General features: G+C 38.9%; 2 protein-coding genes across 2 annotated transcripts in view; both read left to right on the top strand.

The window, feature by feature from the left end:
- The window catches only part of LOC128380260 (long-chain fatty acid transport protein 6), a 12,837-nt gene extending 12,036 nt beyond the window's left edge, over nucleotides 1-801 (top strand). The window contains exons 9-10 of the mRNA XM_053340003.1: nucleotides 281-411; nucleotides 506-801. Of these exons, the coding sequence (XP_053195978.1) occupies nucleotides 281-411; nucleotides 506-682 (308 nt within the window). The 3' untranslated portion in view covers nucleotides 683-801. The remainder of the gene's footprint in view (nucleotides 1-280; nucleotides 412-505) is intronic.
- Nucleotides 802-3,911: 3,110 nt separating this feature from the next.
- On the top strand, nucleotides 3,912-15,889 carry prrc1 (proline-rich coiled-coil 1). The gene is made up of 9 exons (XM_053340007.1): nucleotides 3,912-3,980; nucleotides 5,355-5,490; nucleotides 6,595-7,011; nucleotides 7,994-8,139; nucleotides 8,746-8,848; nucleotides 9,282-9,445; nucleotides 11,452-11,555; nucleotides 12,915-13,017; nucleotides 13,803-15,889. The coding sequence occupies exons 2-9, from the start codon at nucleotides 5,394-5,396 to the stop codon at nucleotides 14,010-14,012; spliced, it is 1,344 nt and encodes a 447-aa protein (XP_053195982.1). The 5' UTR covers nucleotides 3,912-3,980; nucleotides 5,355-5,393; the 3' UTR covers nucleotides 14,013-15,889.
- The last annotated feature ends 2,744 nt before the right edge of the window (nucleotides 15,890-18,633 follow it).

Raw genomic sequence — 18,633 nt, 5'->3', positions numbered from 1 at the left:
CTTTTCCTGACATTTCCTGACATTCAGAGCCATCTGGAAAAGAAAAATGAGGACAAGAAAAATAAACTATATTTAAAAAAACAAAAAATGAAAAAGTGATTGCATAGAAAACTTAGGAACAAATACCTGTGTAACCATCATTTCCTTCTACTTGACATCTCAACTGCATGCTGCACCTGAAAGACTCCATACTGCTAAATGACAGACAAATGAAAGTATGAGAATGGATGTACTGTTCATTTCAGTCTGACTGTGGTTTTTTTCCAATGTGTGTAAGCAGGATATGAAGGTCGGGCAGGCATGGCTTCTATCGTCATCAAACAGGATCACACATTAAATGGCTCAGAACTCTACAACCATTTAGTAAAAACACTTCCTGCATACGCCTGGCCAAGGTTTCTCAGAATACAGGTAGGAGGTCACGCACATATTCATCACTTTCAGTATGGTTTATTAAAAGTGGCAACGTAGAGTTTTTCACTTGTATCCCTCCCTGTGTTTTCAGACCTCTCTGGATGTGACAGAGACATTCAAGCAGCAGAAGATGAAGCTGGTCCAGGAGGGCTTTAATCCAGAGACCACACAGGATCCTCTCCACTTCCTAGATTACTCTCAGAAGGACTATATTCTCCTGACAGAGTCTCTTTATCAAGACATTGTGTCTGGGAAAATCACTCTATAAACAATTTAGGACAACTGGATAGTTAATGCAGGAGTACTGAGAAGTTCTAGTGTTTATTAAAATAAGCTACAGATAATCTATAGAAAGGCAACATCTCCAGGTATCTGGAATTAAAACCCTGATGGGATGGATGGATGGATGGAGGGATGGATGGATGGATGGATGGAGGGAGGGATTTCTTTAAAACAAAGTTATATCTACCTACATTTGCATTTTTACAGATTGCTGTGTTTGACTTATTTATGTTGGCCTAGAAGGTGAAACTGCCCAATCATTAACAACAGAAGAGTCTACAAAGTATGGAAGAGGATTTGGGCCACTGTGGGGAAAAAAAGTGAGTTCTGACACTTTTTTCAGAATTCTGAGTTTAAAGTCAGGATTCTGAGTTTAAAGTCAGGATTCTGAGTTTAAAGTCAGGATTCTGAGTTTAAAGTCAGGATTCTGACAGTTTTCTCAGAAAGTCAGAATTCTGAGAAAAAAGTCAGGACTCACTTTTTTTCCCACAGTGGCCCAAATCCTCTTCCGTAAAAAAGAACTACTAATGTTTTTTTTCTCCTGTTGTCCTACATTCCAAACTTCCTCAGATTTATCGTGTAACAATGTGGAGGGCCCCGACCCTCAAGATGGGAACCACTTGTGTTCATGGTCCCTGAATAGACCATCTCAGTTCTAATGGGCCTCAGTTCAACTAGTATCAGTATATTGTTTTATTTAGTGTAACATGTGAAATAGGATCTAAATCATCTGCAGTTTGGCCAAATTTATGTGAAAAAAAAACGTAATGTACGCTGAATGTTCAGTAGTTCTCAAATTGTGACCAGACTCACTGTATGTTTTACAGACCAGCAGAATAAAGAGAAAAAGTAGGCCTTCGATGCTCTGGAAATGGCATGTTTTATAGTACAGCTAATTCTACCATTAAAAAAGATAATAGAAAATATCAACTGATTCAAATTCACAAAATCTTGAGTTTTAACCATTTTTAGACATTTTCTAATTTAATAACATAAATTGATTTGACATTAAGAGATAGTATACCAAGTAAACTATTTAAACAATGGAATAGAAATATTTTATATTTTCAACATTGTTGAAAATGATGTATTTAAAAAAGTTTTTACCACTGTTCTCATATTATGATTGAACTCACTATATTTTCTTAGTTTTCCTCTTATTTCCCTAAGTTAAATGTAAAAAGTTAAACAGCCTTTCATGAAAATGCAGCCTGTGTCCAGAGAGACATGGTGTGGGGATTTTAAACAGTGATGAGAAGTTCATCATTTTTTATTCATTTGTAATTTCCTGAAGGTGACTCTGTAGCAACTATAAAAACTTAACATAGCACTTGTAGCATCAGAGCAAATACTTCTACATATAATGTGTGACTTGACATGTGATGAATCATTAATTAGAATTGTGATATGTCTATGAAAGAACAGTAAAAACCTGCTGTAAGACTGACAACACCTCTGTAAACATCATTCCTAATGACACAATATTTCCTATTTATGTACATTTCATTTGTTAATAGACATATTGAAGATTAATTGCCATTTTGTACTGTACTGTAATTTTGAAAAAAATAAACTTTTAATTCATTGCACATCTTTTGTCTATAAAATGTTTATAGCCTTTTACACCCTCACAACATGTTACTATTTACTGACTGATTTCTTATTTGTAGCTTTAAGGCAAAAGGACCACACCCTGCTAAATAATGGTGATGTAATATGATGACTTTGCTCAGCATTTTGCTATCTACTGATACTGACAGGCGATATTAAACACAGACATGCTCCTTTAACTCCACAGGTCAGCACCAGTATTGGTAAGAGAGATACATAAATCACAATCACCAAATAAAAGCCATTTTAAAGATGAATATCTATATTTTCTGTCAGTCTTTTTCCTCTGATAGCAAAGCTGCATTTACAGTCACAGAAGGGAATGTTATGAGGATTAAGAAGGAATTTGGAATTGCCTTACATATATTTAATTATTCCCTGAATCTGGAGCAGAAGCATCATTTATCTTACAACTCATAAAGGAAATAATTAGCCCCTGACAGAATTCAGAAGGTTAACAATAGGATCCCTTTTTGCACCCATGATGTCTTATAATATAATATAATATAATATAATATAATATAGATCTGCACTCATCTGGTGGAATAACAGCACCATGAAGTGAAGAAGAAGCTTCACGTGCAAAATAAAACAGATAGGTAAGAATCACATTCATTTAAATGTCAATACAGACTGACATCCCTGCTTTAATCACAACATACATACAAAACATAGTATATAAAAAAATTGAATCATTTTTTAATTTTTTTGTGCAGCTGATACACATTTTTGTATATGCAAATGTACAAAAAGCATGTTGGTTTATTCCTTATATTCTATGAAATGTTCTCCTGGACCATGAATAGTGATTTGTGAATGTTTTTTGCCATAAATAAATAGAGTAGACTCTTGTCTCTGGCAGGATTTTATTCAAGAGTCCAGTGTGTAATATAAGGGTTAACCAGAACTCCCTCTATTGAATACATCACTCCTGCCCTGCAGCAGCTTCATTGGCTCCCTATCAAATCCTGCATTGACTTCAAGATCCTTCACAACCTGGCACCATCATATCTCTCTGAACTTATTCACATCTACACACCTTCCAGAACTCTCTGATCCTCTTCTTCCAACCAGCTCTCTGCCCCATCTGCCAACTTAACCACCACCATGGGGTCAAGAGCCTTCAGCCGATCTGCCCGGCCGCCTCAGGAACTCTCTCCCACCAGACATTCACACTTCTGATCCCGCCTGAAAACGCAGCTATTCAGAGTGGCATACTCTGTCTCACACTGACTATGTAATCACATTCTTGTTTATTTATTGTACTAATAATAAAATTGTACTTTGTAGTCACATTCATATTTATTCTTTATCTTTGCACTAAATGTCACCTGATTTATATTGTTTGATGTACTGTTGTTGTGTTATATGTGCCTTTTAAAGTGTCCTTGAGTGATTTGAAAGGCGCCTTTAAATAAAATACATCATTATTATTATTAGTAGTAGTATTGTTATTATTATTATTAATAATAAACTCTACATACACACTAACCCTCCAACCTTCGGAGGGCTTCGTTTATCACGTGGTTTCCCGAAGTCATTCCGGGCACTCCCGGTAGTGGGAGGGGTCACCTCTGTGGTCACCACGTCACCATCTAGCAGACGTGGCAGCATACTACGTCATCAAAGAGGGTCCGCTGTGTATTCATGTACTGAGCTAGTCCAGCTAGCAGGTGAGTAGAATATCTTTAAATGATTCACTGTCAATCATTTCCTGTACAGTCAGATGAAATGTTCAGAGTAGTGTTTCCATAGTTACAGTGTGTTCAGCTGCTGCTCGCTGTCACTGTACACGTGTACACTGAGTTAAGACAAGAGAACAAACTCCAGCTGCGTGTGTTGTGAAGAAAGACACAAGCGTTCATTAAACACTGTCTCTGCTCTGCTGTTTAGTTACAATGACAGTAGTTATAAGTGTCAGTGCAGATAGCTGCTGTGTGTACTGTAGTGGATGTCAAGGGCCAGTTGAACCTGCTAAGTGGCTCCTAGGCAAAATAATGTGGAGGCCCCCACTGTCTCCACCACAGTACATGCTGTGTGTCAGTATGTGATCATTGGATTTAGAAATGTGCACAACGTCAACTGAAATGATGGAATAAATATTAATTTTAAAGTAGATTTTGAGACAGGTAAACATGTGGGAACCCTTCAGGTCCTCATCATTAACATGTACACTTTGTAACTGTCTTGTTGCTGATGGATCAAGTCGAGTGAATCAAACGACCACAAACTACACAGTAAACGTACAGTAAGGCTGATGAAGAGCTTTTAGAAGTCTCTGTTGTTCTGTTGGTGACTCAGCCTCAAATATTATTTACAGACTACTATGTTAGAGCTGCAACTAACAATTATATTCATTATCAATTCATCTGACAATTCTTTTCTCTCTCATTTTATCTATAAAATGTAAGAAAATGATTGAAAAATAATTTCAGGAGTCAAATGTCATGTTTTGATGTGCCTAATTTGTCCATACAACAATCCAGATCCCATAATATGAATTTTACCACCATTTATGACAAAGAAAAGCTTTAAATGATTCCATTTCACAACCACCAGACTTTTATTTAAAAGAATGACTGAAACATTTATTTGATTATGGAAATAGTTGGTTTGCTGTCCATCAACTAATCAGCTAGTTGTTGCAGTTCTAGATCTGCTGAGTCAGCCTTTTCTTACCCAGGATCAACCCAGATACCTCAAGTCAACTGCTGGTCCAGAGAAGTGATCCAGTGCTGCTGTATTGGTGTAGCTCAGTGTGGAACTGCTACTGCCTTTTATTTGATTAGAACAGCCATAAAAGTGAGTCAACTAGCAGCTGTTACAACATGAATATAACTGATAACTGACAAAGAAATACATATAGATATACATACAATGTGTCTCTGACTTGTTTGTCAAATGTTGATCCAGTGAAGTGGTTTGGTGCCTCTGTAGTCACTAATTATGAAATAAAAAGCTTTGTCTCTGTGGTGACTCTGCAGGTGGAGGCGCTCCACTGTCAACAGGTTGAACACATGCTGATTCATCATACTGTCTTATTACAGCTGTATTCTGGGCTGACGTGAAGAATTAAGGCTAAGAAGATGATGGAAGAGAGCGGAATTGAGACTACACCTCCTGCCAGCCCTACACCTCCTCTGAGTGTAGCTGCTACAGTCAGCCCCCCACCACTGAGCATAGGTAACATATCATATACTCTCTGCTGCAGGCTTCTCTAGGTAATACCTCCTCTCAGCTGATGGATGATGTGACAATGGTTGATTGGTTGTGCAATTATGTTATACTAGCATTCCTCATGCAGGTCATGGATCAGCCTCTTGTTACTAAACTTTTCTCAATGCATCTCTTTAAAGGACAGGTTCACAATGTTTTAGGTTTGTCTTAAAGCAGCAGTCATGTGTCCATATGAACTCTCTGTAATCATTCCTCCTGTTCATACTGACTATTAAAAGATCTCATTCAAATGTGCTTTCAATGGAAGTGATGGAGGACTAAATCCACAGTGTGTCCACACACTCATTTAAAAGTAGATGATCAGCTTCTATTCAGCTTCATCAGTGTGAGTTAGTCATATCAAGTGATATCTGACACATTTACAGTCTTTTTACCATCAAATCCCCTCTTAGTGTTTCCTGTTGAGCTGTGGTGGAAGTATAGTAACAAAAAGAGGAACTTTGGTACTAAAAACACTGTAACGTTGAAACATAGAAGATGAAGATTTGACTCATTTGGACGCTGAAGCTTCATATTAGCTTCACATCAACTTTTAAATCCATTGTTACACAGAAGGAGGTCTGTGGATTTAGTCCTCCATCACTTCCATTGTTAATACATTATGAAGAGATCTTCTAATGGTCAGTATGAACAGGAGGAATCATTACAACAAGAAAAACATGATTCAATGTTCAGTTGCGTTCCTGACTGTTGTTTTAAGACATTGAATTTGGATTTTGAGTATTACAGACTTTCTGTCAGAGTTAGATTATGAGGATTTAGTTCTTCTTTTGAGTCCACTGACTATTTAAATGCCTCTTTTGTTCATGCTTTCAAACATACTGTGCTCACCATATATTACTTTAGTATTAATATTACTTTAAAAAGGAAATTAATGTTTATTTTTATAGTCAATATGTAAAAGCATACTGTGTGGAAGAGAGTGTAAACACTGATGGTTCCATATACTGAACATCATTAAACATGCAGGAGTTGATCTGCACACTGAGCTTTAGACAGACGATCAGATAAAGTGTCTCTGAGGTGAAACATGGTGTCTTTTTGTTTCAGGTCTGTCCAGCTCCTTGTCCCCCCGAGGAATCAGTTCTGCCCCCCCCTCTGTCTCCGCTGCTCTCTCTCCTGTTCCCTCCCTACCTCCCTTCAGCAGCCATGTGTCTCCACCTCCCCCCCTCTCCTCCCACTTTCCCCCTCCCGCCACACTTTCCTCCCCCTTCACCAGCAGCTCTCCCTTCCCTCCCACCGCATCCCCCTCAGTGCCTCCCATGTCCCCCATGCCTTCCATGCCTTCCATGCCCTCCTCCATCGGACCACCGCTTCCCTCGGCTTCTGGTGTGTTGGCCCCTCCCGTAGGACCGCCTGTATCCAGCTTCTCTATGAGTGCAGGATATGACATCACACGAGGTCATGCTGGTCGAACACCGCAGACCCCGCTGATGCCCACATTTTCCAGTCCTACCACCATGCCAGGTAACATCCACATCTGCCTTTCTTCAAGGGTGGGGGGGGGGGGGGGGGGGGTGTTCTCCACTGGCTGACCTCAGGGCATGATGGGAACATGATCAAAGAGCTGATTGGCTCAGTTGCTGAATCAGCAGCATGATGTTTTATAGAAACTTCATTTTTTGTTTGAGTGTACTTGTTTAGGTCTCATCAGTCTGATTCTTAACTAAGAATTCAGATGTTTGGTTAATGATGTTTACTTACAGGTAAAGAAGCGCATGTCTCTGTCTGCTTCTATTTTGACTATTGATTCATGTTTACTTTATGTATTTGTTTGTAAATGACAAAATACATTATTTATACAATATTTCAAGATGTGATATGTGCAGGAAGACATTCACATATAAGTAACAAACACACTTTAACCTACATATACTCAGATAAAGATACAGTATGTTGGCAATATATGTTCTTGCCAAATAAATTTGATTAATTTGAGAATATGTCATTTAGAGTTGTTAGCACCACAAACTGCTTAAGTTCAGTCCTCATGATTGTGTTACAGAGTGGACTTTCTTCCCTCACAAATGATCTTTGTCCAAGTGCAGACACATGACTTAATTCTGGCCTTTCATCCAATTCCTCACAGAATCCATGTTCATTAGAGACAGTTGATATAATCTGCTGTCTGGTGTGAAAGTAACAATCAGGTCCAGCTAAACCTGAGAAGCTGCTGACTGTTTCCTACACAGGATAAGAGGAGAGATCAAAGATTCAATAACAGAGTTAGAATCAGAGTTTAGTGAATCTGTTTCTGTTCTGTGTCACTCATTTTTCACATTGACACACTCTAATTTTCACTGTACTGTACTGTACTGTACTGTACTGTACTGTACTGTATGAGCCTGTCTGTTGTAAATAGAGCTCATGATCCATCATTAATGATGATGATCTGTTCACAATTGTCACACTGATGCATTTGTTTTGTATGATCCCATTGTGTGTCCAGGTGTAGTGTCTAACCCCATGGTTCAGCAGCCAGCCATGACAGGAGGATTAGTTACTGCATCTCCCATCACTTTCCCAGAGGAGCAGGAAGACCCCAGAGCCTCTGCAGACATCAACACAGGTGGAGGCATCTGGGGCTTCTTCAAGGTAATACTGCTCAAATGAAATGTGCTTTGTTGTCACTTTAACTTAATACAGCATTTTACTGTAACACACATACACACACACACACACACACACACACACACAGACCACTGCCACACATCCCAGGCAGATGGCTGATCCAGTGTCACTCTGTTTTCACTGCAACATCTTTTTTTATCAGTCCAAGATGAAAGTAGTCTCCACCTTCACTGATGATCCACCTTCACTGATGATCTGTGTGTGTGTGTGTGTGTGTGTGTGTGTGTGTGTGTGTGTGTGTGTGTGTGTGTGTGTGTGTGTGTGTGTGTGTGTGTGTGTGTGTGTGTGTGTGTGTGTGTGTGTGTGTGTGTGTGTGTGTGTGTGAATAGATGAAGGAGGAGCAATGTGTAAGGTGCTGTGGATAAAAGTGCTACATAACTACAGTCCATGTAATATAAGCACTAGTAGTTTTAACAACTTCATTCAGGATGTATTATATACCTCCTGAAAAACCTTACTTGATTAATATATATTCTTTTTCTAAGCTGATCACAGCCCTAATTTGGAAATTTTCTAATAGTGTCCAGTGTTGTGACAGTGTTGTCCTTTGTTTCCTGTGTGTGTCCTCAGGGAGTAGCAGGGAACACTGTCGTAAAGACAGTCCTGGATAAAACCAAACACTCTGTGGAGTCCATGATCACCACTCTGGATCCTGGCATGGCTCCATATATCAGTAAGTCCTGTACACAGCCTGTGTGTGCCCCCCCCCCCCCCCCCCCCCCCATCACTACATGACTGCAGTAAAGAGAGTAGAACATACTGGAAAAAGCAGGTATTGGTAAATAAGTATAGGTATTATTGAAATAACTGCTGCTGTTTAGTTAACCTGGGACAGTCTCCTACAACCTAACCCTAACCCTGTGGAAGGCTTTTATTGTGAAGTGGCTGTAAGAAATACAGTGTTGCTGAGTTAGAGGAGCATAATTAGTTGTGCTTTCCTTCAAGAAAGGAAAATAAATAATATCAACAGTCATTATGATACAACTTATTAGCAAAGGAATGGAGGGAAAAAAATATTGATAAGAGTAAAAATGACATAGTTTCCAAACTTGTAGTGAGCAGTGATGAAACAGTTGAGTAAACATTGTTGTGTTATTGCTGTGCAGAGTCTGGAGGGGACATAGACGTTGTGGTGACGTCAGATAAAGAGGTGAACGTGGTCGCAGTCAGAGATGCCTTTCAGGAGGTGTTTGGGATGGCCATGGTCACCGGAGAGCCCGGTCAGTCCAACATTGCTCCGCAGCCGGTGGGCTACGCGGCCGGGGTCAAGGTGAGTTCCCTGCTGCTCAACTCAACTCAACTCAACTTTATTTATATAGCACTTTAAAACAACCACAGCTGACACAAAGTGCTCTCATGTTACTTTTATTTTATGTGGACGTGTTGAAAGCAACAGAGACAACAACATATCACAGAGCAGTAGATAGAAGTTCATACTACATCATATAATCTGAACAGGCCAGAAATAAGTCTGGTGTTTAGATTTTGTGGGTGTTAAAAAAATAAAAGTAAATACAATTAAACTAAAATATAAATCCTAAACTGTTGAACTCTGACCAGCAGCAGCAGAGGGAATAAATGATGTCACTTGGCTGTTTACCAGTTAATTGTAAAATACCTGCAGTCTGTCTAAACATTGAGGGCTTAATACAGTCATTATGATAATCAGTTTAACAGCATGAAAAGTTATTGTGAGGGTCTCAGAAAGGAGATCAGGTCTGATATGAATTAGTCTACATATTAATAAGATAAACAAGTTGTCTCATACGTTTTTCACACGAGGATAACCAAGTTATCCAGATTAAAATGGTGATGAGTCAGGATTTTTTTGGTGCTTCGAAGCTGCTTACAATTAATCTGGAAGTGTTGTCATAGCAACAAGTCTTTAAATCCAAACTTGCTCATGTGCAGCTTATTGACAGTTAGCTGGATCATGACCAACTCTAAATGTGAACTCATTTTCCGATACAAATATCTCACTGTAGAATGAAAGATAATTGATATCATTATGATTATAGGTAAGAACATGCAGTTTATTGACAAATGATTATGATCTATTGTTGTAATTATTAATTAATAATGAAGACTTGCCTATATTTAGACATCATGAAATATACAACAAAATACATTTGTGCTATAAAGGAATCCATCCTTTAAAAGACCAGCTGAGGTAGAATCTATAATATTTCATTTGACATTTGAAAGAATAAAACGTGTTATGTGTTTAGCTGCAGAACTCACTGTGCTGAATGTTTCAGAAATGATAGCTGCTCTTTGGAAAGTTTTAATAATATACTCTCAGCATACAAGGCAGTGAGATGTCATTCTCAAACTGATCAATCATTTCCACAAAATGATAACGCACATATTTACATCAGAAAAACATACAATCAGAAAAAGAGCAGCCTTTAAAATAAAGTGCTAATGTGTCACAATAGCTTTGATATGTTCAGTGAGGAGAAGCAATCACACAGCCAGCATCACTCACAGTGGGACCACATTCACTAGTGATGTCTTAATATGAAAGTAAGGAACGTGTGGAAACATTGTGGAGCACTGTGTAGAGCAACATAACAGCAGAAACAATGCAGGAAGATACAGAACATGAGACTGGTGCATGCTGGGAGGATTTCCAACACACCTCACATGATCAGCACTCAGCAAATCATATGAATCCTGACCATGGCTTCAACTCTCCACTTATTTTGCCTTTGTTAATTAAGATGACTTCAACCAGGATGAGAACCAAATTAGCAGCAATTATTTTAAGTGCGTGCCACGTTTGAAGAACAGAGCCCAGAAGGGGAATGCTTCAACCAGACACAGCCTTGTAAAATACTAGCAAACTGAAACTTGCATTATGTTGTTTGTGTAACATGACTGAAATAAATGATGTATCACACACACAAAAACACTGGTAATGTTGGGAAACAGGGCCAAACAGATTCAGTTTGTTAGCATACTGTATGAGACAATCTTCACTTCAGGAACTGGAAACAGGATGTTCAGCATACTTCCATTGGCTCAACATTCCAGTGTTGTATTAAAAATAAAAGGCATATATTCAGATGTACAGCAGGTTCAATGTGATGCTGAGGTCTTATGTCTGACTCATTTCTTTAGGTCAGATCAGTGTGTGTGTGTGTGTGTGCATGTGTGGAATAGAATAGAATGTCTTTATTGTCATTTCATGTTAACGCACAATGAAATGTGCTATGTGTGTGTGTGTGTGTGTGTGTGTGTGTGCGTGTGTGCGCGTGTGTGCGTGTGGTGCAGGGGGCCCAGGAGCGCATTGACAGCCTGAGACGGGCCGGTGTGATCCATGAGAAGCAGCCAGTGGTCTCTCTGGAAAACTTCATCGCTGAGCTCTTTCCTGACAAGTAAGAAGAATTCCTCTGAGACACACACACACACACACACATACACACACCGAGAACCCAGGCTCCCAACCCAAATGAACACCCCTGTAATTAACACCTTTGTGTTTGAGGCGGTAATGTGATAGAATTGTATTGTATCGGGGTTGAGCATAGCTCAGCGGGTAGCGCACCCGCCCCATGTCTTGAGGCTACAGTCCTCGTTGCAGGCGACCCCGGTTCGAATCCCGAGCCGAGCGGTCTTATCCTGCGTGTCATTCTCCCTCTCTCTGCCTGTTTCCTGTCTCTCTCCACTGTCCTGTACATTAAAGGCAAAAAAGCCCGAAAAAATATAAAAAAAAAAAAAAAAAAAAAAAAAAAGAATTGTATTGTATAACTTTTTTATAATTTTACAGTTTTACATAGAAAACACAAGCCTTGAAGTTTGTGTGCAGACTTACATATCACAATACAAATGTATTAATTCACTTTAAATGATTAAATAAAATAGTAACGCAAATAAAAACATTAAGACTAATTTATAGAAATTCTGTTTTTCTAACTCTTCTGACCTCATTATATATGGTAAATATCAATCTTTTTAGTTTGGATATGTAACAAGGAACGTTTAAGAGAAGCTGGACCTCGTGTGATTTTACAATTATCACTATCATAGGTTTATAATAAAGAAAGATGACTCAGCAAGTATGGCCTGGGATGTGATGTAACTGTAAATCATTGTCTATCTGTCACTTCATCTCATCAAACGGAGCCATGCTTCACTGTGTTTATGTGTTTACTTTCCATGTTCTGAGATAAACTGACATCCACTACAGCAGCTGCTATAAGACACCACAACTATTATTTAATAATAATAATAATAATAATAATAATAATAATAATAATAATATTGCACTTTACATTTCAGGAATCTCAAAGTGCTACAGAGCAGAAAATTTAAAAAAAAGGTTAAACACAGATCCTATAAAAAATTCATATCATAGCTTGGTTTAATTCATATCCATAAAATAAAACACTCCTTTGAAGCCAATTTTTCAATTCTGTAGCTTTAATCTCTCTAATCTTCCACTGTCCTGCTATTATAACAGACATGACTGAACTAACCACTGACACTCTTACCCAGTGAGCCATTGTTCTCACTATGATCCTGGAGTTATGAGAAATGGAAATTAATAAAAAAGATCCTTATCTAGGCATATGCAGTGAACTGTGTGACATGTCAGTGTGATTTTAAATGAGGGTTTCTTGCATTTGGAACAGGATCTGGAAGTTCCAGTTTCACTTGTTTGTGATGATACACTGTGTATACATGAATCCAGCTGTACAGAAGTAATGAATGTTGAATGTTGGTGTTGTCTCCAGGTGGTTTGACATTGGCTGTTTGATCCTGGAGGACCCTGGTCACAGCATCAGAATCGAGGTCTTCACTCAGGCAACTCCTCTGGCTCTGGAGCACGTCCAACAGGTACATCAGCATTTCATTCACTATGAGAATGCAATCATGCCAAAGTCCATTTTCTATGTGTATGATTTGACATACAGTATACAACATAATCTACTGTATGTATATTCACAATCAAATCTAAAAGCAACATGTTTAAACCATGACAGTTATTTTGTTACCTGAACACAGGTGGGTAGAGTACTCAAAAACAGTCCTCTGATGTTTGTTCTGTAGGCTTCAGCATTTCAGAGCCTGCATGAACGCAGCATGGGACGTTTACCGGCGCGTATATTGATGACGTATAACAACAATAACACACTAGGCTCGCAGGTCACTAACCGTGGCTAACCGTGGCTAACAAGTTCATAGCGTCCACCACAATGTACACGAACACACAAACCAGAAACGAGGTTTACCTCCTCGTTGTCATTTTCTCTGTTTCGGCGAGTCGCCTCTGTGATGTCACCGTCAGAGTCCGGTGGGTCCTATCTAACTTAAGTTGAAGTTGTTCTCTTATTTTGCACGGACAGTGTTTACATTAAGGAAAGCCATGTTGCATTAATGTATGCATCCAGTGGGGCATCACATTAAAATTAGGCATAATGTGTTAATTCAACAGTAGGAGATATGTTATGTTGTTATGTAACAGTTTTGGTGTAAACAGCCTGCATATATCGGTATCGGGTGATATCGGTATTGGAAATTAAGAGTTGGGGAATATCGGAAGAAAAGTCGATGTTGAGCATCCCTACTTACAAACCTCCCAGCAACTCATCAAAGTGTTTCTGTGCTGTTCCCCTGTGTAGGCTCAGTCCCTGACCCCTCCAGACTACAGCCTGCGCTGGTCGGGTCTGATTGTTACGGTGGGGGAGGTCCTGGAGCGCAGCCTGCCCAACATCAACAGGACAGAATGGCATCAGGCCATGACGGGCATGACACAACGCCAGATGATCCAGAGCACTGCCAAAGCCCTGGCTGGAATCTACAAACTGCAGCTGCCACCTAGGACTATGTGAGGCTGAACTGGTTCCACTTTGTGTCACATACTGGGAGGAGTTGGAGACATGTTGAAGGAAAAGCTAGCTGATGGGACAGCAGGGTCCCTCTCAGCTCTATATCTGTCCTCCAGCCTCCTAGCAGGGCAAAGCCAAGTGCACATTTCTTTGAAGATTTTGATGTTCGTACTCACAGATGTTTACTGACATTTCAGCGAGTCAGCAGGTTTTACTGTAACTCCATCACACATTAAATCAATGTCAGAATACTTTGTTGAAAGCTCAGGCTCTAGGAACGACCTAACTATTAAATAATCATCTCTTCATCCTCTCTGAAGGATTAACACATCATATATATTGAGATCAAGAACTATAACTCATATTGCAGCAATATTAATTTTCATGTTTTAGAATTTTAATTCTGATGATCATTGTAGAAACAACTACTGATGTCCCAGTTGTGTTGTATATACTACAGATTTATTTCAACAATTTGGACCCGAACTGAAACACAAAATAAACCCAATGAGAAAAGGACCAGAGAATAATATGATCCAATCCAAAAGAGAGATTAAGCCCCACAGGCAGGTTTAGACTGAGTATTATATAAGGTCCAAGGTCTGGTTTTGGATACTGGGAGCCAAGTGGACCAGTGAAGACCTCTACTATATACTTTACCACTGTAAATTCTACTTTGCACAAATGTTGGCAGTGCACTACTTTGGCAGTTAAGGTAATGTGCTGTTTTATAGTAACAGGAAATGATCCAATCATCATTCATCTGATCCCTGACACTACTGCCAATGTCACATTCTAAAACCTTCCATCACTAGTAATAATGTTTTTCTAATGATTTAATTTTGTGTATATTTTTGTTTTATGAGCTGTTTCTTGAACCATTGATCCACTGTAACTGTCCACCTGTTAAAATAATCTCTTTGTAGCTGTAAATAAAAAAAGTGTCTTCAACCATGGCAGAATGAACATCCTTAGAGGCCGTGGGGCTAAAACCCACCATTCCTCCCCCTTAATGTGCATTGTGAACTATTCCCATGCTAACTTCTCCTGCTTACATTTACTGTGTGGTTTTTAGATTTACAATCATTTCATTTAAGAATATGCAAATATTGATAGTGACAGAGGGTCTCAAGATCAGGTAATAAGATTTAAATGAGTGTAAATCAGTTGCCACACAGTGAACCTGCTGATCTTAGAGACATTCTCCTGTCAGAGCTTTTTAAAGCACTGAAGTAGTATGAAGCAACTGTGCTGAAAATCCTTCATTGTTTGAAAGCATTAATGCAGTCTAGTCTACTAGACACTGCCTTTGTATGGACCTTGAAATATGATACTTAACATATTCTGATCATTATGTCCTGCCTATAGGATATATTTGCTTTACACTCAGTCCATCTAGGTTAGTCTGCATGCTGGTACTTCAATCTATACTTCATTTTGTCCTCCTTCTAGTGTGAATGCATTAAATCCAGTTGAAGTCTGTATATAGAGCACAACTGGGACACAGCTAGAATGGTCTGAAGGTGACATTCATGTTTTAGATGTAATGTTTTAGTCTGAAAAATCAGAGTATGGCTTTTATCAATTCCTGCTTTTCTTATTGCAAAAAACCCCATTATGACTGTGCTTTATGTTTTTCCTTGTTAAGTAAAAATCTATTTTGACTTATGAGTAATTGCAGTGGGATCACAACAGTAACCTGGGGTTTGATTAGGAGGACATTCATTTCTTTTCTGCTGCTTCAGACAGATGGACACTGCCAGGAACAGACGCTATTCTTACAGTAGACTAAACACTGTTCTGTTAATGAACATTCTTCTGTGTACTTACTGTCCTTGTAAATGTGCCTTTTTACACAAATAAAACACTTTTTCATGCTGGTTTGTATTAACGTTCAACAAGCTGTGTTAAGATGTTAAGATGCAGTATCACTATACATACAGCCCTCCCACTGCTGTGTCACATAACAGTGCCACTGATGTCAACCACACAATGTCTCAACAAGCAGGGGCCACACTGTGACAGATATGCATATACTTTGTTCTCAGAGGAGGATTCCTAATGGATTTCAGATTTTCATATATTGTACAGATGTATGTATGGAGGCGAGATGATACATCTCGCCTCCATACAATATGTTTTTTTAATCCATTACTGTGGATTTTGTTTGAACAAAGAAAATGTAAAGTAAATTATTCATAGCTGATATCTAGATGTAACAAGTGTAGTAATGTAGCTCCCATTGAGGACACATAGTATATAACGGTGTTCTCCAACCCTGCTCCTGGAGAGCTACTGCCCTGCATGTTTTATGTAGCTCCTCACTCTAACACACCTGATTCTAATTAACTCGTTATCAAGCAGCTGAAGCTTGTCAACAGGCTTGATAACGAGTTAATAATGAGGATCAGGTGTGTTACAGTGGAGATATATCTAAATCATTCAGGCCTGTAGCTCTCCAGGAGCAGGGTTAGTAACCACTGATATACAATATACACATAATATATCATTTACATGTGAATATGCGATGAACCAAAGTTTTTAAAAAAATCATTCATCAAGAAAATTGTTGCCGAATTATTAAATAAATATAATTGCAAGTGGCAGCCTTACACATTTTAGACTTCCACAGTAAAGATTGGGAAAGGAACAGGACAAATGATTGAAGCATGAGGAGCTACAACACCCTGAAACCTTCAGCAGGTGATGCCTGAAGCAGCCACAGGTTGTTATACAAACTGAGGAAGATGCAATGTAAAATATGCATTATAAAGACATATACTATATAATGATTCAGTCTTTGAGGGCTTTACCTTAATTCACCATCTCACTATGTCTATGTCTAAGTGTAAGTGCTTTCAGTGTTTAAATATAAACTGAACAGAAGAATATCTAACAAACATGTTCTGTATGTGTGAGGTGAAATAAAATCACTTCATCAGGTCCAAGTGTTCCAGATGAAGAGCTGTCTGGTTCTCATGAATCTTTTTAAAATTCTGCATGAGTATGGTTCAGTTTCAGCACAAGTTTGGGAGTTGATGAATACAATTCTCATCTGCTGAGCTTTCAATTCAAGCAGAGGAAGGAGATACAGTATTTTCCCATCAATGATTCATGTAGCCTGAAGAAAGAAATCCTTTCTTACCAAAGGAGCTCATTTAGTCTCTCTATCTCTGTCAGATGAGTCTGATTCAATCCTGCCACTGAGAACAAAGCATAATGAAACGTGATAGGAAAAAAACACCTGCTAGACTTTAGATGGTATCTTCCCTAGCTTGATTTCCCCTAGCTTGCCATTATATCCCCTTTGACTAGCAGGAACCACACCGCAACAAAACGTTTGAACTTTCAATGGTAATTCAGCAGGTATTAAGCACAGGTGAATGCATGTGGGTGAAGATGGTAGGATGATGTTGTCTGTTGGGCTGATCTTGGAGGGTGTACTGAAGAAACTTAGTGTGGGTTTTTGTCTTAGGCATGTTTTCACCCAAGATGCTTACCAGCCAGCAGACAGTTAGAATAAAGTAGAAAGATGAATAGATGAAGGACCAGGGAAAGGAAGGGTAGGTCGAGAATCTGAAACAAACAAGGTAGGATGGGTTGATGGGTATAAGAATAGGCTTGGAGGGTGATTTGGGGTGTAGTTGAGATTTAGGTTCTTAACCATAATGCAGTACCATCAGGGAGGCATCTGATTGGTCCCACATTTATTCTGCAGCATGACAATGACTCAAAACATCCAGCCAGAACTATCTTCATCAACAAGAAGATGCAGGTTTGGTTTACACAGAGCCCTGATCTCAACATCATAGAGTCAGACTGGGATTACATGAAGAGTCAGAATCAGCTGAGACACTGAAATCCACAGAAGAAGAAGTGGAAACAACAGACCTACTGAGAACCTGTGCAGGTATGCTGAGGAGAACTGCTGCTGTTGATCAAATACTGATTTCATTTAGGTTTCTGCTGTTAACTCAACTTTGTATCAAGTTAATTGACAAGTAAATTCATGGCATTATTTTTAAAATCATTTTCACTTTATCTTCATCATCTTACTTTCAGTGCCTAAAGCTTTTGCACAGTAGTGAACTGCAGCTGGTGCTGACAGTGGAAGAAAATGAATCCCCCTCAGCTACATGTTTCTAGTGGATACCAATTTACTGCTGATGCTGTTGGCAGGCTGAATTATACTGTGTTATTCTGTGTTTCTGTCTTTGTAAAAAAAAAAAAGCTTAACATAGTTTGATGATCTGTGTTAGCGAAAACTTTACAGCTGTTTCTCTCCAGTGTCAGAAATGAACTGTCTTTAAATTCTTCCTGTATCTACACTATAATCTTGGGATTAAATGCTTCTGCTGTCTCTAACTTTGATAAGCTTCCAGAAAAATCCCCTGACATTCGCTGCAGTGTTGTATATCTCTTTATTGGCTTCACTGGGTCTAAGGCTTGGAGCTTACTTTGGGTGCTGCATATCGCCATCAGCATCTTTGGTTCATTTTAGGAGAGGTTCATCTTATCAATACGACAACCATGTGATCATGACACAATAGAGTCCCCCAAGTCCAAAAATGTTTGTGAATTGTGTGCATGCAAATTAAAATGATCTTGTTCATACCAGATAAAT

The sequence above is a fragment of the Scomber japonicus genome, chromosome 19 (genome assembly GCF_027409825.1).
Source record: "Scomber japonicus isolate fScoJap1 chromosome 19, fScoJap1.pri, whole genome shotgun sequence".
NCBI classification, from domain to species: domain Eukaryota; kingdom Metazoa; phylum Chordata; class Actinopteri; order Scombriformes; family Scombridae; genus Scomber; species Scomber japonicus.
Note: the sequence above shows the minus strand (reverse complement) of the source record. Positions and strands in the feature narration are given on the sequence as shown.